Raw genomic sequence first — 23,570 nt, 5'->3', positions numbered from 1 at the left:
TACCATGTTACCCTGTGAGAAAAGGAAGATCTTTGGTAAGATGCTCTGTCCCCTCCCACCAACCCACTGCTATAGGAGGGCATGTCTCCAAAGCTGATCTACCAAAAAACATTCTTGCCCAGTCAGAAATGACTGTGGTAGTGTCCCTCACACCTCGGCACTGGGAAGAAAAGAGCTTACCAATGAAGCCTTCCATACTTAATTGTTGGGATGAAATTACCTGCTAGGGCAGTACCTTCAAGTCTACCTTGCCTGTTCCTGTGCTATCTCAATATGGATATCTCAATATCCCATGATATCTTAGTGGGAATATCAATTTAAAGGGTTGTAGCTCTTCAAAGATTAAGTCTGCGTGCAGCTATCTGCAAGTTTCCTTTGAGCAGTGAAAAATGGATTCCTTACGCCCCACATGATTGTCCCATACGGACTTTTTGTACCAGGACACCCTGCAGTGCTGTTAGCCATGCCCTGACACCCAAGACCCTTTCCCAGAGGGAAGCCCGATGGCTACACCGGTAGATTGTGCTTGCCCTCTGCTTTGCCACGTCTCATGGGCACACTTTCCCTCAGCAAGGGACCCGCAATAACTCCTGGGTCACCCACCTCTGATCCCTTTGCTCGGGGGCCTCCACCCGGCACTAGCACACTCCCCACTCCGACCCACGTTTAGGTCGCCACTGTCCCCGGAGCCCTCAGCCGCGGGGTCCGGGGAGGGTGCCGCCGGGCTGGCCCCAGCCACGGTGCCGCCGGCGGAAGACCCCGGCCCCCCCGCGCCGGGCGGGGAGGCCGCGCCGGGCCCCGTGGAGAGGGAGGGCATCGCCGGGGGGAGTGGCCCGGCCGGGACGGCCCCATAAATAGCCCTCAGCGGGGCGGCGGCGGGAGGAGCCGTCGGAGCCGTCGCCGCAGTCGCCGCCGTTGCCGCGCCGGCCGCGGACAGAGTCAGCACCGCGGACAGCGCCCCCTCCGCGCCCCCTCCGCGCCGCCCCGCGCCCCTCCGCGCCCCCACCATGACGGCGGAGACCCACCTGCAGGGCGTGGAGATCTCGGCCGCCCAGTTCTTCGAGATCTGGCACCACTACGACTCCGACGGTGACTCCTTTTCCCCCCCGGGGCGGCGGGGGCGCGGGGGGCGGAGGGGGGCAGGCCCGCGGGAGGCTGGGGGGGACCCCACCGCTCCCCGCCCGAAAGCAGCCCCGGCCCCGCTCCGCGCCCGCCGCCCCGGAGCCGTCAGGGGCTGGGGTCGGTGCCGGGCGAGGGGCGGAGGGAGCCGCTCCGCCGGGAGGGAGCAGACGGGTCGGAGACGTCCCTGCCAGCGCTGAAGAGCGGAGAGAGTTTGGAGGGAGCGGTGGCCGCAACCGTAACTCTTTCTGTTGTAGGCAATGGGTACATGGATGGGAAGGAGCTACAAAACTTCATCCAGGAGCTGCAGCAGGCACGGAAGAAGGCAGGCTTGGTAGGTTAACGTTTTGCCCCATTTTTCTGTCTTCTCCGGGAAAGAAGAGTTTTCTCGAGCAAACTCCAGTGCCCCCGTTCCTTCTGTTCTCTGTTGCCATCACACGGTTGCCTCACCAGGCAAAGGGAAGTAGCTTGGTTAGAAATCAGCAGGTTGCAAATGAAATAAATCATCTGCTTTGGAAAGGCGAGGCCAGGGTCCACCTCCCCGGAGAGCAGGTCCCACTCACACCTTGCCAGGCTACGAGCTGATGCTTCTTACAGTGCTTAAAAAAAGAAAAGTCAAGAAATGTATGGACATTACCTTTTAGTCTTGGATGGGATCTTATCCCATTGCAATTAATCTTACCTTAGACAGATATGTACTGATACTAAGAGAAAGAAAAAAAAGAAAGAGAGAAAAAGAAAGAAAGAAAAGAAAAAACATCACTTCAAGTTAGTTGGACTCTGTTTTAGTTTTGTACCTAATGGGCAGTACGGGCTGAAATGCATTTCTGCCCCTTGGTGGTCAGCAAATAGATCTGCAGATGATTGCTAACCACTTTTTGCCCTTCATCAGTTTTAAACACCAGGAGTATGAATACTGAACCCTGGTAGTTTAAATTGTTCCGAGGGACACCAAAGTTTTTGACAATGCCGCCAAAACAATTCTCTGCATGAGTTATTAAAGCACTAGTTATAAATTTCCTCCAAACCAAACCCGCATGGGAAAAAAAAAAAACAGAGAGAGAAAGAAGGAAATAAAACAGAGAGAGAATGAAAGGAAAGAGAGGAAAGAGAGAAAGCGAGAAAGCGAGAAAGACAGAAAGAAAGAAAGAAGAAAGAGAAAGAAATTAAAGATTCCATGTAAATATTTGAATTAAAATAGAAGTGAATCTTTTAAAGAAATAAATTTCATTTAAAACGATTGTTTTCTAAAACAGGCCACTTAGCGTCAAACTTGAATTTATAACCTAATGAAATCAATTTAAATCAATCTATCTTAAAAAACTTCTGAAGTAACAGAAAATAAAATGATAATTTAACTGGATGGCATGTGTGCATGGGGGAAATAAATTGCTACTTCATATAAGAATACCTCCAAATTGAGCAATAGCTTTTCAATAATTAACTTTGCTTTACAAATTGCTGTATATTTTAGAAGGAAATGAAAAAAAAATCATATGCATATTAATTTGTTTTGTGGACAATTGTATCTTCTTACTAATTCTGAGTGTGAATTTCATGCATCTGAAAATCTGTCATTGTCCCAGCAATACCTCTAATGTTACTGCAGTATTGGTACCAGTTAATTCTTCTTACAGCCGCTGGTGTAGCCACTCATTTTCATGAGTGTAAGTAAGTCTAAGCTAAATTTAAAAAGCAAACCAACTCAAAAAAAAACCACAAACCAACCCAAAACAAACAAAAAAACCCCAGAAAATTGGGAAAGGTGTGTGTTTTTTAGAGGGGGGAAAGAAAATCTATTTTTTATTTTCACAGACAAGACTAAACACAACTTTAATACCTTTCAAGTGTTGCAACAGAACAAATCTCTCTTCTGTATTGAAGTGCAGGAAACTTAAGCGTGTCCATTAGAATGGAGATATTAAAGCCTGTGTATATTTAGTATGAATGGCATTCTTAGTTGAAATGCTTATATATTATTCAGTAGTTTAAAAAATAATTAGAAGCTCAAGGAAAAAAATATTAATCATTTTAAGATCACATTCTTTTCTCTCTCAAAGTAAATGTGCATCTCTTCTTAAAAACAGAGACTGCTCAGTGTAACACAGAAAAGCCTTATTCTTACCTGCTACAAATTTAATCACTTATGCCTTTTTTTAAAAAAAAAAAGAAAAACCTCTGCCTGTATCTCACACTATATTTTAAAAATGCTCGGGTGTTTAATTAATTAATTAATTAATTTATCTGATTCAAACCTATTTTTGGAGTTTTCTGCTGAAAAGAGCAACCTACAGTAGCAACATCAAATTCAGTACTTGATCCATTGGTATCTGCTTTTGGTAGATGTTACCTTCATCCCTCAAGTTTTTTTCTGGAGTATGGATTTATGTCATCTTAGGCTTCAAATCTAAGCTGATTCTTGGATCTGAAGGCTCATTTGCCAAACAAGCATCTCATTAGTTCATGTCTTGTCTCACGGGACACTAATTCGGTAGCTTCAAATTTCTCTTCTTTTGCCAGAAGGGACACATTGAGAAACTAGTGTAGGTTATATGTCATTTCCTCGTCTGTCCTTCTTTTAACACCCCCAAGCTTCTTTGTCATCATTAACTTCTGCATTTCAGGTCACTCTCCTGCTCACTATTTTTGAAATATTCAATTATGCATTCTTCATAGCTGGATTTTACATCAGTCATGCCATAGGCATTAAAGAATCACATTGATTCTGTCATTGAATAGGGTGGTTTAACATTTCCCAATATTCTTCCCAACTACAGAACTGTTCTAATTATGTTCTAATTCTAATGCCTTTATTAATCCACTCGGCAAGCTTGTACTTTCACAGTTGCTTTTTCTCAGACGGAGCATGCAGCCTGATTCACGTTAGCCTCAAAGGGTGGATGTGTACTTGGAGGCTTTAGGGCTTGGGCTTTTCTTTGGGAACGCTATGTCTTTTCACTTCATGCACTGTGGTAGAGAATGAATTGATCTGATGTACTTTCAGACATGTTGAAAGAACTGCTTTTTTTTTTAAAGATAAAAGCTGTATAAGTATATAAGGATAGCTTCGATAGCTTCCATTTATTGTGCCCCACGTGTATGTGATACCTTCTCTGTTCAGGTATGCCAATTGCCAAAAGAAACTGTGCGGTACAAGTGACTAACACAAGGGTTGACACAGAGTCAATAGGTGGATCTCATCTGAGCTATTCCACATCTGTTTCTCACTTTCTCTGCATATGGAGACGATGACAATATTTCTCCACAGAAATATGTGATTTAATAGATGTTTATGAACACAGTCATGTGTTTTTGTAGTGCCATCTATCCTTACATTTTCAAATTATATCAAAAAAAGCTGTTTTCTTCTACAGCTCCACTTGGTTGGATAAGCGTCTCTTATGTTTGAAAAGGGGGGGGACTGAGGCGTGAAGCGCTAGTTTCTTAATCAAGTTTAGCACTAGACTTGGTTAAATCTAGGCAAGTTTTTCTTTGATTGAAAACATTTGTTTGAAGAACGTAACTCAAATGTCATAACTTGATGTCTTCGAACATCAAGCAGCTCAAAAGCAGGTGAAGTGAACACCAAAGACACCCTTTTCTGAGTAACGTACCAGAGGATGAGCATCCTGTTTTAACCTGAAATCAGCTGTGCCTCCTTCAACGCTGTCTGGCACTGCGGAGCTGCTACTAGAAAGATTAGTAAAATATTTAACCAGGACTAATTAAAATCCAGGTGTCTAAATTCTCTGTTCTATCTGCTAAGCAAACTTGTCCCCACTTTGGGATCATCAGATGAAAGGTGACATTGAAGTGCATTGTATTAATAACCACATCTCTAATTAAAGCCGTGGCAAATTACTAGCCTGCCATGGATGACTTTGACAGAAATAGGATACTAGGCCATGATTGTATCATCTACAAGGAACTGACATTTTAGTTAGCTGTGGCAGTTGAAATTTGGGACAAACTACAACAGACTTTATACAGCTGAGATTCCCTGTGTCTCCAGTGACAAAATCACTTAGGTCCTGTATAATCAGACCCATTGTAGCACCTAAACCTTTAATTTCCAAGGACTGCTGTGTCTTCACCTATAATATAACCATAGAATTGTCCATTGTTTTGATATAACTGTATGTCCTGATTCTTGCTTGCATGGTTTTACTAGCTCACACCTATAAGAAGTACAAAGAAAGTCAAAAGTTTAATTAGTATTGAAGGTTGATGGTGGCTCATACCAAAGCAAGGCAAGTCAAGTTGAAGTGTGAAATCAAATATTTAGATATTCACCCCCAAGCCTGGCACCTTTGCTGTAGCCTAGGGTGCGAATAGCCTTTAGCGAACAGATGTAGAGCAGGGACCGTAATTTATATGAAGAACAATTATGCCGGCTTTACTCTGTCAGATTTGACGTACTGCTCAAAGTATTCTCCCTCCTAAATCTGCCTCTCTACATTTCAGCGGTGACATTTTGACTCTGTTTCTATGATAACCAAATACTAAACAGGGAAAAATACGATATCGTGATGAGTTCTTTTCGGGCTTAAATAGCATCCATTGTTCAGGAAAAATCAACTCAAAGACGTGGAAAGGCTATTTTGGTGTTCAGATGTATTATACTGAAATGTTCCTTATTTTGAAAGATCTTGCACTGCCTTCAAGTTACTAATTTGAAAGTGAAAACTGAGAAAATTGACTAATAATTACCTATGAACTTCACTGTCATCCCCTTAAACAAAGGACCTGTTATACACATCTTCCAACACATCTCTCTCTATAATTTTTCATCCTGTAAACTAAAATAGGAGTTCTAAGTATTTAGATGCCAATCATTCACACTGACTATAATATAATTCCTTAGGAAGTAAAATCTATCACAATGACATTATTCATGATAAAAAAAATACTCAATTTCATTTAAACTTGAGGAATCTAGCTGCAGTAAGCCTATTTCGTTAAAAGTAGATATTATTTGGCAACTAATATTCACGTAAGTTTACATATGTTTCGCTGTATCTTAAAGTAATGTTTCTCTCATTGTAACTTTATAGGATTTAACACCTGAAATGAAAGCTTTTGTGGACCAATATGGGAAGACTACTGATGGAAAAATAGGAATAGTTGAGGTAAGATGGTTACTTTATAACAAAAGACTGACACGTTTACTTGTAGAAAATACATTTAGCACCGAACAATGTGAGCATAATATGCAAATATTTTGGATTTTTAGTTACACAGAAAATTTCTCCCTCTGTCTTAAGGTCTTTAGTATTTTTTTTACTAACGAGATTTTTTCATTAACAAAAAGTAAGGTGTTCCTAACCCCTCTCCAGACATTTCACTACATTTCATTTAACTTTGCACGCTTTATTCAGTACAAATGGGCAGCAACAGCAATTTAGTTTTCCTGCAAAGCTGTTAAGAACTGTATTTTAGAAATTTAAATTGTGAAAGGTAAATTTGATATATTTCTACCTACGATTCTGAACCACTCCTACAGTAAGGATAACACAGAAGCGAATGCAATTGGGCGATCACTGTATGCAGTCTGTTCTAAAAAGCACATACATGGTAAGAGAGCAGGTTAATCATGTCGAAGTTAAACAATATTTTAATGTTAATAGTATAATAGTAATTTTAATAGATACAGCTTGTGAAAGATCAAGATTTCTTATGAATTCCTTTCTTGAACTTTAACAGAACTTCAGGCAGAAAACTCCCCTGTTCCTTACTCCTACTTTCTAAAGAGGGCAAAGATAACCAGCCCCTTCCTACACATACAGCCGCTCAACAATTAGTTACATATATTAGTATTAGTACATACATATTAGTATTAGTACATACGTATTAGTAACTATAATTCAGGCAACTTGCTAGGAAAGGGGGAACCATTGTGTTTTCTCTTGCTTTCACTGTTCAGCGCTGCAAGTCAAAAAGGAGAGTTTGCTGGGTTACAGCTTGAGAAGTCACTTTTTCAAGCCTAAATCTACGACTCATTTATGTCACTCTGAGTGCAGTGAGACTGCGGTTTTATTATTAAATGCTATTATATATCTTTTTCTGATAATAAGAAATCTGACCTAGAGAGCTAATTAAGAAACAGCTGGAAACAAGCCAGGTCTGCAAAATTTCTACAGTGACTAACTTTGGGTCAGTAGCTAATTTTAAAACAGAGGACTGAATAGAATCCGTAAAAGTCAATAGGAAGTATCACTGCTGATATAATATATCATTTGAGGGTATCTTTTCTCCTCTGTCATGTGTCTGAATTGCATACACTTGTTTAAATGTGCATGTAATTATGACTAAACTACCATGGAAATATGAACAGTTTGTTTCACTTGCAGTTATAATTGATTTTTAAAAATTCATCTTTTGACAATACTTAGCATTGATCGAATAGTTCTGCATCTAAAAAGAACTAGTGGTTAGTTGGACTAACGGATTGTTTGGTTTTGGACTAACAAATGCTTCTTCATTTGGTACTGAAGAATCCTATTTAATTTAGTATTTTTGCAGATGTGTAATAACAAGCACTGGATGCAAGAAGAATGCGTAGACAGTGCCTGAAAAAGACTTTCTTGGCTTAGGAAAGAGAACTGGAAGTTTTACCTTTCAAATTCTGTTTCTGATTCTGCTATTGACTTAATGGGTAAAGGTGAGCAAATCCGATAGGGCCTGATACGGTGCGGTGCTCACCACCCCCAGTGAAGTGCCAAGCGTGCTCAGCATCCACGGAAGCCATTGAATAGTGAATAGTACACAGTTCAGTGACTGAAGGGACTTTCTCCCTTAATATAGCAGTTTCCCAACCCAATAGCTATATTTTATTTCACTTACATCAGCACGAAGCTTGATTTGGAAAGTGCTGATGGGACTCAGACAAAATGTGTTGTACGTGCAGAGCAGTATGATATTAAAGTTGGTATTTGGACTTGATTCTCCTTCCTTATAAATAAAATGTCCAGTAATTCCAGACTTCTCATATTTCCATAGTGCATGAAATAGTTTTTCTGAAAAAATTTATGAATGTTGTTTAAAAACATTGTATAGCATCTGTTGCGTATAGCCATTCAGACTCCCAGCCATCATAATGAATACCCCGTGATGGAAAACGTCCTAGTGAATAATGAGTTTTCAGGAAAGGTCTGTTGACTGAGATAAGGAGGAGGCCTGGGTGGCTTCACAGAGGAAGGAGTGGATTTCCAACTCAGATTAAGTGTCGTTTCTGTCTTTGCAAACACACTGCAGTTAGTTCGCTAGATTTTATCCAGTGCCCTCCAGCTAAAGGCAGAGTCTGACCTGTCCACTTGCTTGTCATTGCGTAAGGGACCTTTCTTTCACCTTTTGTACTCATTCAGGCCAACGCTTTCACTAAGATGTGGATGTGAAACCCAAGGTTTCGAAACTCAGGACAGCGGTAATTCCACCTTCAAATCATTTGAAGCTTACTCATGCCATAAAAATAACTACTTATTAGCATAAAATATTCTCTGTACTCCTATTCCCTATTATAGGATTTTAAAAAGCGAATTCACTGTTATTAGGTGAAAGGAATTTTAAATAGCATTAAATATCAACAGAATTTACTTAGAGAATGCATTATAGAAAATCGTTCTGATATTGTTTTAAGTACCGAGAGTCTTTTTTTCTGCTAGGTAACCTATAAAGACGTACCTCAGCCTGCAGCTGAGCAGAGAGGACTCAAGCCAGTCTCAGGCTTTGTGGTCGTCCTCGATTACTCACGATGCAGAAATAGCCAACATTCTCCATAAAGGCAGCAGACCTCACAGAAATTCTCACTAAACCGCTATTGCTGCCATACACGAACTCGTAGCGGTCCGCACCCTTATTCAAACATGCTCACAGAGTCCCCTGTGCTTATCCTCACAAAGACGTCGCCATTAGAGACGTCATTAGCACCAGGTTTCCATCTTTCCTCTCTTAATGGTATAGCTGGGACTGGGAAGTTGAGCCTGTTTCCACACAATCTCATCCCTTAATAATGCAGAGTTTTCCACAAAAAGCAATTTAATGCTATTTGATGCATGAGCTTGGAGAACTGGCCTGCCCTTTAGCTATATTGTTTCTATTCCGCTAAAGGGTACAAAAGAAAGAAAACACCAAACACATTTTTTGGCAGAAGCCTGAGCTAATATTGGATATTGAACTACTACATCTTTGTAACATAAAAACCTGTGCTTTCTCCCGAGACTTACAGGGGGCGAAGAGGTATAGCTTAAAATAAGGTAATTTTCTTCCACAGGTAATATATTCTGTACCTCAAATACAGTTTGGTGCTGCTAGTAAGCTGTTAATGATTCTCTGGAATGTTACTGTTTCACATTTACCCTTGCACCTTGTACTATTTTACTATTCACCAGACTTTATAAAAGGTCCCACAAACTAGGTCTTATTTATAATTTCCACACATGTAAAGCCTTCCTGGTGTCATAATCAGTCCCTTCCCCCCAACTCCGCTTATTATTATAATCAGTTCTTCCATTCCGTGTTTGTTGTTAAGTGGAAATATTGATTTACTCTAAAAATCAAAGCTCCCCTGTGTTGGGAGAAATAAAGAAATTTTTCCCTAAATCAGTACTGAGTTACACACAGTAACAGCTACTACATACATATGAACATGTACTTACCCACACATGTATATGCTATTTATAATGGAGTAGGTTTTGAAAGCTGCTGACAAACACACATTGCTTAAGTTGATCGGGTTTGGTGTTCGGCCATTTAGAAAAAGCGCTCAGAACACTCTGATGGCCCTGACAATCTGTCATCAGCTGCTCCATCTCCCTGTGGAGAGTGCTCTGATGTGTCTTTTTAGTTGTACCAACACTTAAAGAATATAACTGATTCCTTGCACAGATAATTTCAGAGAAGCAAGAGATCTGTCTCCATCCCCTTGTTGTGCCTGCAGAGTGAGAGGGAGAGCTGAAGTCACCTACGGCGCCGTTAGAACCCAAAAAAAACGCCTGAGCAATTAGGCAATAACACTGAAATAGACAGAACAAGAGATTTGAGGGTGTGAAATAAATGCAGAAAACCAAAGATTTGAATCAAAATTTTAAGATGGGGCTCCAGAAAGTCTGCAGATGATATTTTTCACAAAAGAATGCAGCTAAGAAATCCGTCTTTCTCCATTTTCTCTTCCTTGTAAGCACAGCTGGTCTATTCTTCAAGTAGAAAGTTTTCTTTAATCAAAACACATTTCATACATTTTGAGGACAGAAAAAAAATATTGGGCTTTTGTTAAAAACAAATCATGATTTTACATTAAATTATACAGCATACTCTCCATCTTCTACATTTGTCACTTGCCAAAATTGAGTTATAGTAAATGAACATTTTCAATAATCAGTACAATAATGTCTGATTTTAAAAAAGCCTTTTGTAGAGTTGAGGCACTGGAAGAACCACCCCTGATTTTGCAGGGCTAAAAGCCCTTTTGATTTCTTTCTGGTATTTATAGCTCTTCTTGAACACATCTTTGTGCCTGACAAATGCTCACCAGTTGCCATCCCCTTACCCTTCCCACTTTCTTTTTTTTTTTTTTCTCCTGGCTTTTCCATGTATTCTTCTGTTTACCTTACACGTGTTCTTCCTGTCAGTGTTCCTCTCTCCTCTTCCTCAGTGTCTGTGAGTAGTCTATTTTCATCACTTTGTTAATTCATGGTCCTTCACATTTATCCTCTAAACATCCTTGCGTTATGCTTTCCCTTCATGCCGATTCCAAGGTTTTCACCACCGATCCTAACTCTGCAGGGGTGAACTTTTTTCCCCTCTCTCACCAGCTATCCCTTCGGTAAAGTGCTGTTTCCCTCCCTTCTCTCGGACCTCAGTTCTGTTTGACCTTGGTGAATGTGGCAAAGCTGCAAGCCAGAAGCCTTTCAGAGGCATCTTCCAAACATTTGAGCTAACAGGATGAAGCTCCCTGTGGGGCCAAAATAGGGCAGTATGAGCACAAAGAATTCCATACTCTTTTAACAAGTTTCACATTCTTTTACAGGCTCAGCTGGCCTAATGAAGAATCAAAATTTAATTTTTCTTAAATTCTGTTACAGCTTGCTCAGATATTACCGACGGAAGAGAATTTCCTGTTGTTCTTCAGGTGCCAGCAGCTAAAGTCAAGTGAAGACTTCATGCAGGTGCAGTATGAAAAGTTGCCTTTTGTAAAATCACCCGAGACCCGCTTGCCATAAATATATCATTAAAGCATTCACGTTCTGATTGCAGACATGGAGAAAATATGACAGCGACCACAGTGGCTTCATTGATTCTGAGGAGCTCAAGGTAAACCGATACTTATGAGTAGGCACGACATGAGACCAGGCGTTGGATTACAGCCATCTGTTTCTTCAGATACCCACCCGTTCATGTTTTTGCATTTCAAACATGACGGGAAAGCAATATGATTAGCTGATGTTTTTATCGCCAGCAAATTATTTAAAGTGAAACTCTAATCCGATCAATGTTTTTTAAAGCATATTTTAAGTCAGATCAATGTTTGTCTCAAGTGACTCAAGGTAGCGGGTACTCTAGCTTAGAAGTAAGAAAGATTAAGAAAGCAAGATAGGCCTCTGAAAACTATGTTGTTCTTTTTTTTGGTATATTAGGGACGAGGGATGTTTTGATTTTTTCCCTAAGGGCATCACTACCATTAATCACTATGCTGCAGGTCAGATCATGCTCTCTCAAGTATCCTGTAAGCCTACAGTTCCCTGTAATACTGTTAGGCTAACGAAACTGGAATTATGTTGCCCCTGCTTGGTTAACTTGGTGGGATTTTGGTATCAGCTTGAATATGCACAAAATAAGAGCATAATCGAGGTTATTCCATTAGCCACCTTAGCCTTGCAGAGTTAACAAACCTTAAAACTAGAGTCAGAAAACTAACAGAAATTTGTAGAGGCTGAATCACAGCCTTACAGAATCACAGAGGGGTTGGAAGTGACCTCTGGAGGTCTCTGGTCCAACCCCCCTGCTCAAGCAGGGCCATCTACAGCCAGTTGCCCAGGACTATGTCCAGATGGCTTCTGAGTATCTCCAAGGATGGAGACTCCAAAACCTTTCTGGGCAACCTGTGCCAGTGCTCAGTCATTCTTACAGTGAAAAAGTGTTTCCTGATGTTCAGAGGGAACCTCACATGTTTTAGTCTGTGCCTACTGCCTCTTGTGCTGTCACTGGGCATCAGCCTGGCTCCATCCTCTCTGCACCCTCCCTTTAAGTATTTCTAGACATTGATGAGGTCGCCCCAAGCCCTCTCTACTCCAGGCTGAACAGTCCCAGCTCTTTCAGCCCTTCCTTGTAGGAGAGGTGCTCATGTACAGCAGACTCCAAGTAGAAAGGTACCATTTTCCACAGTTCAACTGCACTTGATGCCTTACTGTACCTTTAAATTCAGTTCACAGCAAGAGAAAGACCTAGTGGTGTTTATCCATCTAATTTGGACTATTTTGCCCATATGTGGTATTCTAAAGAAGAACTACATAAGCTTTATTAACTAAAGCACCAGGAGATCAAATTGTCTGAAATCCTTACAGCTCTTCTGTTCAGAAGAGGAATCCACAACAGACAGTTCACATCTGTTTTCCTTTTCCCTTCTTTGAGTTTGGTATCTGTGTGACATTTGCCGAGGGTCCTACCTCAAGGTAACCCTCATGCAGATGAGCCCATTCTTCTGCTGTCTGGTGGCAGCAGGTTGGTGTATCTAAAGTTTGTAGCATCAGGAGGAGGCCACGCACGTACCACTTGAGAACTCTCCAGCTGTTAGGCGATGCCTTAAGGACTGTTGCCAGCTGCTATCATTTAAAATAGACTTAAAAAGGCAGGGCTGACTGAGGACCAGCTGAGGAAGGAAGACATTTTAACTGGATCCCTAATGGCCCTATCTCTCTTGTGCTGCGAGATTTTGTCCACCTCAGAGAAACAGGCCATTTTAACATATTGAAAATAAGACATAAATGTCCAGTTTTATTTTTAGATCAGTATTTCTTGATAAGCCCAAACATTTTAAGTATTTGCTATATGAGGAGGACACCATACACCCACTCACAACTTTGTAAGAGAAATTTAAGCTGGAAATCAGGAAAACTTTCTAACAATAGTAACGGCAGTGGAATACGTTGCCTAAGGGGGAGGCAGACTCTCCATCACTGCCTGTATTTAGGAAAGGTTTGGCGATAGCTCAGATCAGACAGTAACTCAGGAAGTTTAGATGTAGATGCTCCTGTCTTGAGACATGGAGATGGACTGGACAGCCTTTCAATGCCCTTTCCAGTTCTATTTTCCATGAAAGCACACAATATTAAACATGCCTCCATTTGCAACATTTCAGTCATGCTCTTTGTATACAAGCTACCAGGCAGGCCTTCCACCGTGGAGGGGGCCAGACTGGAAGAACTATAGCGGGTATTAGCCATCTGACTATTGACATGGTTGCATTCAAGTTCAAGAATGTCATCTATATACAAATAGATTTTCTTATGAGCTACCCCATTTTCTGTCTTGAAATGTGGCCCAAAATTCCACGAAGACAATGACACCCCAATTGATGACAGTAATTAGGTACCTCATCAAGCATTGACAGGCATATGGACATCTCAGATCTAGTACAGAAATTTAAACCACTCAATGGATGGAAATAATTTTATTTTTTAAAGTACAAATGGCTGGTGTTTAAAGTCATGTGATAACCATATCAAATTCTCATTCAAAAAAGACCCACTGAAACTGGCTGCACACTTCTAAAATAGAAGGTAGGAAGGAGCCACATAAGTTAACATTCACTTCTAGCACCGGGTACTGCCATAGGCAAGGAGAAAACTTGATTAATCATTGATCTTTTCTGTAAAACTGTTCCTATGTTGCAAGAAGTGATTAGGCATCCCAGTTTTCAAGGAGACTCAAGGTTAATTAGTTTAGTTTACTGACAGAGCTGATTAGGAAGCAGTAATACTTGAAAGCCAAACTATTTTTTCCAAAATCACAATACAAAAAACGGCATACAATGCAGAAAGTTTTATGAGTCACTTTTTCCAAATAAAACTTGAATTGATCAAAAGAAACTGTTATGTTCTTAGCTGTTAATTACCACTTCTTTTCATACTTATTTGGAACTTCAGCAGTAAATACTAAAGTGGGAGTAAAATAGTATTTCCCATTACTTTAGTCAGAAGTTAGCAAGTCAAGCATTTTATGCTGTAGATAAAAGCTCACCTATTACTCTTCTTATTTTAACAGAGCTTCTTGAAAGATTTACTACAGAAAGCAAATAAGCAGATTGAAGACTCAAAGCTAACAGAATACACAGAAATAATGGTAAGATTATTCACAGGCATATTTCATCAAGTCTGGACTAATCCAAACTCTCTTTATCTTTAGCCACTGGAAGGCTCCAAATGACTTGGAGCTCCACCAGGTCCAAATTAGGCTAACTATGTCATTGCCACAGAGAAACGACTGTGGCATCGAGCACTGCAAGTACTTTGGCAGCTACAGAGCTTTTGATGGGCAGTGTTCAGTGCTGCTTAAAAAAAAAAAGCTCAGGAATTTTCAGTCTTCTTAGTGTTTATATAATACCAGTCCACACCATACTATTTTCCCCTGTTACGCTTCCCTGTGCCATTAGTTGTAAAATTGAAGTCTTCACAGTTGATAGGAGAAAAATTTTACCTGTCATAATTACGTTATTTGGGGTTACTTTCTCTCTTTTGCCTTCTTTCAGTGCTGTAGTGTCTGTTTAGTGTCTGTCTCTTGTTTTAAAAGCCATCACTGTACAGTGGTCTTTCAGACTTACAAACATCTCATTCTTTCCTTCTCCCCCACTTGAAGGAGAAACAGATGTTTTAGATAAACACTAGGACAAAACTGTCACCTCCCTGGCCTTAAATCAGCCCATCCTTGGGGCGCTCCTCCCACCCCATAGCTATGATGCTCCATGATAGGGACCGGTATTGGCTTCTGAGTGGAGGTTTCAAGAAAAGACAGACTCAGAAGTCTTGTCTTCAGGAAATGCGTAACACTACATTGTTTTGTTTTACCAGCTTGTTTTCATCATAAAATATTTTTAGCAATCAAAAATGTGCTAGGTAAACACACTAGCACTCAAACGGGCCTGAGAATGGCTCATCCAAACTTGTGTTTCTCCTGGAAAATGCTGGTTTGTTGCACAAGTATAAACCATTTACCTAGAATTGTCACTGTTTATTCACTGGTGAAGATAACATATATCCTTTTAATGCAGGGAGCTTTTTAACCTCCGTCTTAAAGCGTGCTCTAAGTTCTGGGCTCTGCAGAGAGACATAACGACAAAGAATTAACAGCAGTAAGAAATAAAGCATAAGGCCAGCTCTCTCATAATCTCCTCAGAAACTAGAAAAGACGACTAATAGAAAACATATGGTCCTGAGCAGCTGCCGGCAAGCACAGCCAGCCACTAACAACCCATCAAAATACAAAATATGTTGACTTCACAGCTGCTGCTGCTGCTTACCTCCCCCAAATGCAAATCTCCTTTCACGGGAAATGCATCTACAGATGCTTTTATACAAGGAGAGGAAGTGTTAAAAGCAACCAGGGTTCTACGGAGAAATAAATGCTTATAGAATCGGTCTCTTTTCCGGTCTCCTTTGCCATTTATTGTGTATTAACCAAGTGAAATCGGTTCTTTTTTCATGGCACTAATTCTGCCTTTAAAAGGATATACACTTCTCTCAGTACAGGATGCCGCTTTCCCTCTTATCTAAAAATTACATCTAAAATTACTGTGATTGAAAGTGATGGGATGGAGCGTGGGTGGTGGTGTTTTCAGTACAACGTCTAACAATTTTTTGTACAGTTTGCCGCTTTTGTGACTCTTTTATACAGCAAAGGCAAAATAATACTTGAAAGTAGAAAAATGGAGCTATACAGACATAAAAACTGGGAGAGGAAGGCCCACGCAGGTGTAATATCTCCATCGACTTCTAATAGCGAATATAAGCTGCTTGTGCCGCTCAAGCAGCAGGAGCTCACGCTTTCAAGGGCTCAAAGGAAAACACTTTAATACAACAGGATGATTAAAAATTATTAGAAAGAGTATTCACATATTTTGTCAAATTACGTTTATAATTAAATTATAGAAATAAATATATTATTATTTGGAGACACTTAATTTCCCATTTTCATACCATCAACAAAATGTGATCATCTACAGCGTCTGTTCACTCTTTTCTCGAAATATATCACAGAAACAGAATGTGATCTTTACTTAAATAGTTACACCTAGCAGCCAATTGAATGAAATGTCTATTATTTTCTAAGGAATTGAATGCCTTGGATTCTATTGAACTTTAGCTTACAGTTGTTTCACCTTTATGAATGGAGAATAGCGATGTTAGATCATGACACAAAGTCAAAAGTAAAATGTTATCACGTCAACGCTCCTTTCGTGTATAAATAATTACATGCGGGTGACTCACACAGGACATTCATCACTGTAGGCAGGTTAAGACCTACCTTACAGTAGTTTAATCTGAATTCTTCATCTGGTTTCTTATCAAGCTTTTGCAGTAGAGTTAATTACTATAAATTACTTCTTCAGTACTTTAAATACATGTGTAACACAGCAAACGTGACAGATAAAAACACGGGGGCATCGTTTCAGCGTGAAATAAAGGCTAAATTTAATTGAATTTAAGTTTTCCTAAGACGTGTTTTCTTCGTTATGCTGATTAATTTTGATTAGTAACATAAAATTATATATTCTTTCAGCTCAGGATGTTTGATGCAAACAATGATGGAAAGTTGGAGCTTACTGAACTGGCCAGGTATGTCTTCTGTTTCTTTTCAGAACAAATATTATGTACCGTTTGCTGTTACGGAAACAGCTAAATATTTTGACCCTGTTTTTTTTCTCTCCAAAGACTACTCCCTGTACAGGAAAATTTTCTTATTAAATTTCAGGTATGAAAATTCACATTGTTAAGGTAACCTGGTACCATCACACATAACTGGTGTCACTAATGGATATTTTTTTTTTCTTCATTTTGGCATTTAGGGTGTCAAAATGTGTGCAAAAGAATTCAATAAAGCCTTTGAGATGTATGATCAAGTAAGTCTTCAAAAAACCTTTTTATTAACTGCTTTGTTTGATGGCACTTATTTTCCGAATTTGTGGAAAACTAGTCATATCCTCTGAAACGAAAAATAAATGTTTAGAATTATCTTCAATGTTTTTTTTCAGGATGGCAATGGCTATATAGATGAAAATGAACTCGATGCACTACTGAAGGATCTCTGTGAAAAGAACAAAAAGGTAATCCTAGAGGGCTTTTTTCCCCTTAGAGATTAGATTTAATTTGGATTTTAAGGACACTTTAATCCACCCAATTAAGATAAATATAGAGCTTCTAAGTCATGGCTCCCGAAGTCACAGTACAGCTAAAAATGCTGGCAGAAGTCATAGCAGTGTAAATCCTGAACTAGGGGAGTTGTGATTACATAGTGACACTGTCAAAAGCTCGCTTCTGAGACATCAGCTTTCGGCAATCTAACATACGGCTACAATATGGATAAAATGCAAATACATAAACAACATTTGCAATGTGTTACTGTTGGACAAGCTGAGAATACCCATTTTATTTTTTTTTTTGCCCCTCGTTTTTTGCCGTTTGAAGCAGACTTGTTCATGCTGGTAACTAAACAGGATTATAAAGCATTATCTGTTCTTTAAACAGGAATTAGACATTAACAACCTTGCGACATACAAGAAAAGCATCATGGCCTTGTCCGATGGAGGAAAGCTTTACCGAGCAGAACTGGCTCTTATTCTCTGTGCTGAGGAAAACTAGAACTCTCCTGTCATGTCCACTTAACTAGTGATGTACTCTATCTACACAATAACTGTGCACTATAAGGGAGTAGGCTGTATTTTTAAACTGCATATAGAAAATTAGCCAGGATGTGTGGCACATTCCTTTCAGTTTGTTTCTATACTGTTTGTAATGTACAGTTTTTGTAACAATAAGATTGATAAAGAGAATGTCTATGTTTGGGCCAGTCTGTATATTCAAAAAGAAACTAAAATATGTCGGGGTTTATTTTGGTTTTGTTTTTTTTTTTTTTTTTTTTGGCTTTCATAAACACGGCTGGAAAAAAATTAAACCTGCTGACATTGCTGTGGTCATCATATCCTTTGACACTCGCAACATTTCTTGTTGAACTACACAACAAAAAGGCCTACAGATATTTTTCCCCATTACAGCTAAATGTTTTTTTTTAAATGAAAAACATGAATTCACATTAAATATGATCTAGGTCTGAAATAGGAAAGAGATGTTGGCATGTTCGATTTCCAAAATTTAACAAGCCACTAAGAAATATTTTCAGTTGTCAAACCAAGCCCTTACAGGTCTGTGCTCTCTGCAGTTTTTCAATTACTCTTCTCATTACGAACTCATAGCGTATAGACAAAGCATTTATCCAGGATAGATCTCCACGCAGTAGTTGACAAAAATGTAGTGTTTTCACTCTAGCTGTTTAACTTTACTGAATTTAAACACAGGCACTTCAGAAATAAATGCCTTTAATCTGTCTTGGAATCCTGGCTAAATGACAGGTAGTATAGGTAATACACAGATTAACATATGATATTGTAAGTGTACCTTTCATGATTATTGCTGTGTCAGAGAATATGACAATCCATTTTCTAAACTATTTTCACATTTTGCAGGTTATAATTATTCTAGTAAATTGCTGTTTTTACATCATATTCTGTGTAATCTATAATTAAATTTAATATCCTAAGATTGTTGGTGTCTAGTTTGTCTATCTCCTGGATTCTTTTTTCTGTACCATGTAAAGGAAAAAAATATTCAAAAAAAATGTGCCTCCTTGGATCTTACGCTGAATTACTAACCTATAATAATAGTATTAAAATTTAACACTAAATGAAGCAAAAGACGTAGTACAGATTTTATACCAATTTAGTAATTTATTTTACATGGTGGGCTCTGCTTGTTACTATGCTAGAGAGGTATTTTTTAAACGGGAAACTGTAATATGGAAACAGCCCTGTCTTCTTGCATCTTAATGTTTTTTGGCCTGGCTCCCTTTTTACTTTACCCCGATTTTATGCCAGACAACTCCATGAATGTCCAGGCCGTTGCTCCCAGTACGTACTGGTGTACGAAGGAAACTGGACTGTCTTAAAGCCAATAAACCCATGTTGCCTCCATATACAGCTGTTTCAGAAGCAATTCCAGGTTAGCAGATTAGCTATACACAACTTCTCAAATGCATCTCCGTGTCCTATTTAGCAAGCAGAAGCAAATGCATTTTATTTGAAATGTGTCTCAAACAATGAGGCTCGGATCCTTCAAGATTACAGTCACCGAACTCCCACTGAAATGAATCCTTGAACTCCTCAGGTGAACTCAGGCAACTAAATACCGTTTTAGGAATGGTCTAATGGCCTTGGGCTCCCTCCAGTCTGAGCCTCGGGAAGTTAAGGAGCAGGTGGTGCAGGATGGGGCCTTGCTGAAAAAAGCCGCAAAAAAACGAAAGTAAGATTAGCTCCTTCTCTCCGCTTTACTCTCACTCCACGCACAGTGATTTGACTACTCACCGGCTTGCTCTCCTCTTTTCTCTACGCAATGTGAAATACAACTGTGTATGTTAAGTGAAGAAACAGTGAACCTGCCTATCAGTACAATAAATGATTGACATTGTTCATACTGTGCACTTGAACCCCTGGATTTTGATTTATTTTAACATTTTTAAAGTGTAAAGAAAAAAAACCCACAAACTTGCATGTAAAAATATGATGTGACTGTTTGCCAAAATCATTACAGCGGAAGAAAAAAGTGTTTAAAGCGTTTTGACAAGAAGTCGTCACAGAAACTGCAATCTGTCTTCCTGAACATGAGTAAAGTTACCTGTCACAGGTCTGTCCTGAAGCCACCCCTCTACCACCGCTGCTGCCCACCAGCTGGCTCTGCCGCCGAGCGCCACGCCGAAAGCACGCCTCAGTCCCCCACAGGCAGAATGTTTCCTGCAGTAATTTCTCATAAATAAAACTTGGATTAAAAGACGGCAACTTAAAAACCCATTTCTAGCAAAGGTGGCTACTACGTCAGCGCAAAGTAAATACGGGTAAGTCAAAACTTGCCGTAAAAACTCCAGGTTTTTAAATCTCTAAACCACTCCTGGGCAGAGCTCTTAAAAACGCCAGGTTTGGGGCAGAACGACGCATGGAATAATGAGAGAGGTGACAATAAGGAAGTTTCTGCGAGCTTCTTCCTTCTAGTAAACCTCTAGTGACCAAAAAAAAAAAAAAGTTGAAAGTAAAATAGTAGCACGCACAAAAAATTAATAACATGAGGTCGTGCAGGTGTGCCATGTTCCTGCTAAACAGAGAAACTGCCTGACAGGTAGCTACACGGGAGCTACTTTACTGAAGTTGTTAACAATTTCACTGTCTAAAAATAGGCATTTTATTTAATTAAGTAGTCAAACTAAATAAGCACTCAAGCTAGTAAATAGTCTCACACAGCCCTAGAAATTTTGCAAGCTGTGCAAAATTTTAGCCCATTCTAGTGTGAACGCGTAGAGCTGAAAACTTAACAAAATGTTTCCTATTCCAATCAAGTGGGGTGATTTCCTATTAATTTTAAAGCACAAAGCAGCACACTTTTACTAACGCTCGAAGAAAAAAAAAATAAAAATCCAGTAACTATTAGGCGCTTTAAAAACCTTTGGCATTATAAATGCAGTATTTGCTGAGAGATGTAAACCTTAAGGGTATCAAGCCGGGCACAGCGAGTGCCCGCTTCCAGCTTTGCCCACAGCACACAGTCCATCAGCGCGTCTCAGGAGCCTCACCTCGTCCCAAGCCACTGCCACCACCCAGCTGGCAGCTGTGACACAAACCACAGCCCGTTACGGACAAACGTCATGCTAATTTTCACCGACGATGTAACCGGGATTGAACACAGGCCTCGAAACCAGCGATTCGGCTTTCGTTCATGGCTGCGCTGTTCTACCCTGAAGGTGCGCGGTATCGCAGCACCGGTCTAATTCCCACCCCCCGTTTACAACTTCGTTATTGCATCTTTGAGATGATTACCCACACAAGCTCACGAAATTTCTGAACAGCACATTCCATGTGCAAATGTCAAATACAGATCAGGACGCTGAGACCCGGCAGCGCTTTTGTGTAAAAAGAACCTCGTCTCGCGAAACACGCGCACGCTGCTGCTCAACTCCACTTAAACTAGGATTAAGCCTTTGTTTCATTAGACAGCATTAGCTTTCTCTGAATAACTTCCATTTAACATTTTGTGCATTTATACTAAGCCCTTATCATAACCATGGATATAATCACTGGTTGTGGAGGCAAACCGAAATCCACACCTACCTGCTGTGCCTACAAGGAGGCTCAGAATCCATATTTAGGCACCCAAATATATGTGGCCTGATTTGCTGAAGTGCTGAGCACCTCCAAATCCCTCTGAAATCAACTGAAGTTGTTCTACACCAATTAAAAGCAGGGCAACGCACCGAAATCCCAAAGATCATTTTATTTTACTGCGTAATAAATTAGCACATAAAAGACTGGGGATTTTACCTCGGTTTAGCAGCTACAACACAAGATGCTCCCTGGAGTTAGATAAAGGTACAAATTTCCTTGCAATTCAGCGTCTTTACTTGTGTGTTATCAGCATGCGAAAAAAAGGAAAGATAAATGAGCAGTTCAAGTGCCAATGAACTTGGAAGCCAGTACGGACAGGTAGGAATCCATAGGTCCCTCAAATAGTGCCACCTTCTGCTTGTAAAGCAGACTCTCGAATTGGTAAATAATAGCAATATTCTCAACAGTAGTTGAAATATTCAAGAGGAGGGAATTCCCAGAAAGAGGAGAACCAAAGACTGACAGTGGTTCTGGTATCATAGCAAAGAGGTAATGCAACTAATCTCTTTCATTTGCAACCTCAAATGATTTTTCATAACTTGTTTATAAGCCTCTACTATAATACAATACCACTTTTACAGCACAGAATTAATCTAAGAAATTGTAACAGACAGGTTCAAAGACAGTAAATCATCAACTGAAATAAAAAGGGTAATTTCAAGGTTTATTCAAGCAGACAAGATGTACTTTTCAGTTGAAAACAGACAATTAATCCTCCTTTGAAAGTGTCTCTCATCTGAGTTCATGGAAGCGTTAACACCTTTGACTGACGGGTCATGCAAAAGTCATTTTAAAAAAGGTATTTGGATACCAGGAAAGTTTTCTTTGTGATCCATGAAAATTAAACTGCCTCTGCTACCCTACTGATTCCTTCCACCATCCCCAATGTATGCCATTACCTTTTCCCACTCATTCCTCCACTTTCTTGTCTCTCCAACTTCCTCTCCACAAAATTATTACGCCGCAAAGCAGTACCTTTTTCATACTCCCCTTTAAGTTTTGGCTGACTGGCAACCAGAGGTAGGGTGGGGAATGCAACAGCTCCAGGGCTGCGTGCTCAGGTTGGATACCATCTCCCCCCACCTGCACTATGTTTGGATTAAAGGAGCTGTGAGGACTATGCTTTATGTCGGTCTGCGATAAGTGTGCGCAACACACAGCTGTGCAGCACGTGTGGGGACTGGGCACCTCTTAAGATTTAACGATCTTTTATGCCTCTTTCCGGACAGTCTCATCGTCGTGGGCATTTAGGAACAGGTTCTTTTGGAATTTCCAAGCCCAGCCAGACACCGCCTGGGTTACGTAGTCGCTCTAAAGCCACTTTCTCTTGTCCTTTTACTGAGTTCAAATGTCACATGCTGCTACTTTAGTAACAAATAATGAAATTGTATTTAGGTAAAACATACACTCGAGATGTTCAAGATTCATCTCTTCATAGTAACATCCCTCTCCTGTCCCTAACGAGTCTCACAGCCCTTTTAATGAAGGAAATGAACCCAAGCCAGACTATGCCATTCTCCTGCAGAAGTGGACAGCTAGATCAGAGTTAAGTTTTTTCACTTAACTAAGCCTAAGTATCAGGAAACATTTTATAAACTATCCAGTGACATGTAACTCTTTAAAACATTATATGTCATTTCTAAAACCTGCATCAATGCATCGTATACACCTTGTGAAGGCAGATTGTTCAGAATGTAAAAGCAACTAACTTGCATGGTTTGAAATGGATATCATTGGTATAGGTAAGATAAAATAAACTCCATTCTTGTTATAGATGCTCATTAAAATTTAAATTTTGCTTAATTAATAAATTAATTGTCACTTTACAATTAATAATTCATTCATCTGTGGACAGTGAACAGATAGAAGAAGATACTTCAGAAGCAATACCTGTTTCTGCAAGTGATAAATGTTCTGTTATTGAATAAATACCCAGTATCTATTTACACGCCAGGCTTTAAGAGGCCTCCCTTTAATATTCTGA

The 23,570-nt window shown here is 39.9% G+C and overlaps 1 protein-coding gene across 1 annotated transcript; it reads left to right on the top strand.

Annotated features, from left to right (window-relative positions):
• The first annotated feature begins 885 nt into the window (after positions 1-885).
• On the top strand, positions 886-18,921 carry CALB1 (calbindin 1). Its single transcript, XM_074577404.1, has 11 exons — positions 886-1,089; positions 1,377-1,453; positions 6,174-6,248; positions 11,199-11,282; positions 11,371-11,427; positions 14,377-14,454; positions 16,888-16,943; positions 17,040-17,079; positions 17,174-17,227; positions 17,360-17,431; positions 17,853-18,921. The coding sequence occupies exons 1-11, from the start codon at positions 1,008-1,010 to the stop codon at positions 17,964-17,966; spliced, it is 789 nt and encodes a 262-aa protein (XP_074433505.1). The 5' UTR covers positions 886-1,007; the 3' UTR covers positions 17,967-18,921.
• The last annotated feature ends 4,649 nt before the right edge of the window (positions 18,922-23,570 follow it).

This window comes from Larus michahellis, chromosome 2 (genome assembly GCF_964199755.1).
Source record: "Larus michahellis chromosome 2, bLarMic1.1, whole genome shotgun sequence".
NCBI classification, from domain to species: domain Eukaryota; kingdom Metazoa; phylum Chordata; class Aves; order Charadriiformes; family Laridae; genus Larus; species Larus michahellis.
The sequence above is the reverse complement of the archived record's forward strand: the minus strand, read 5'-3'. Positions and strand labels throughout refer to the sequence as shown.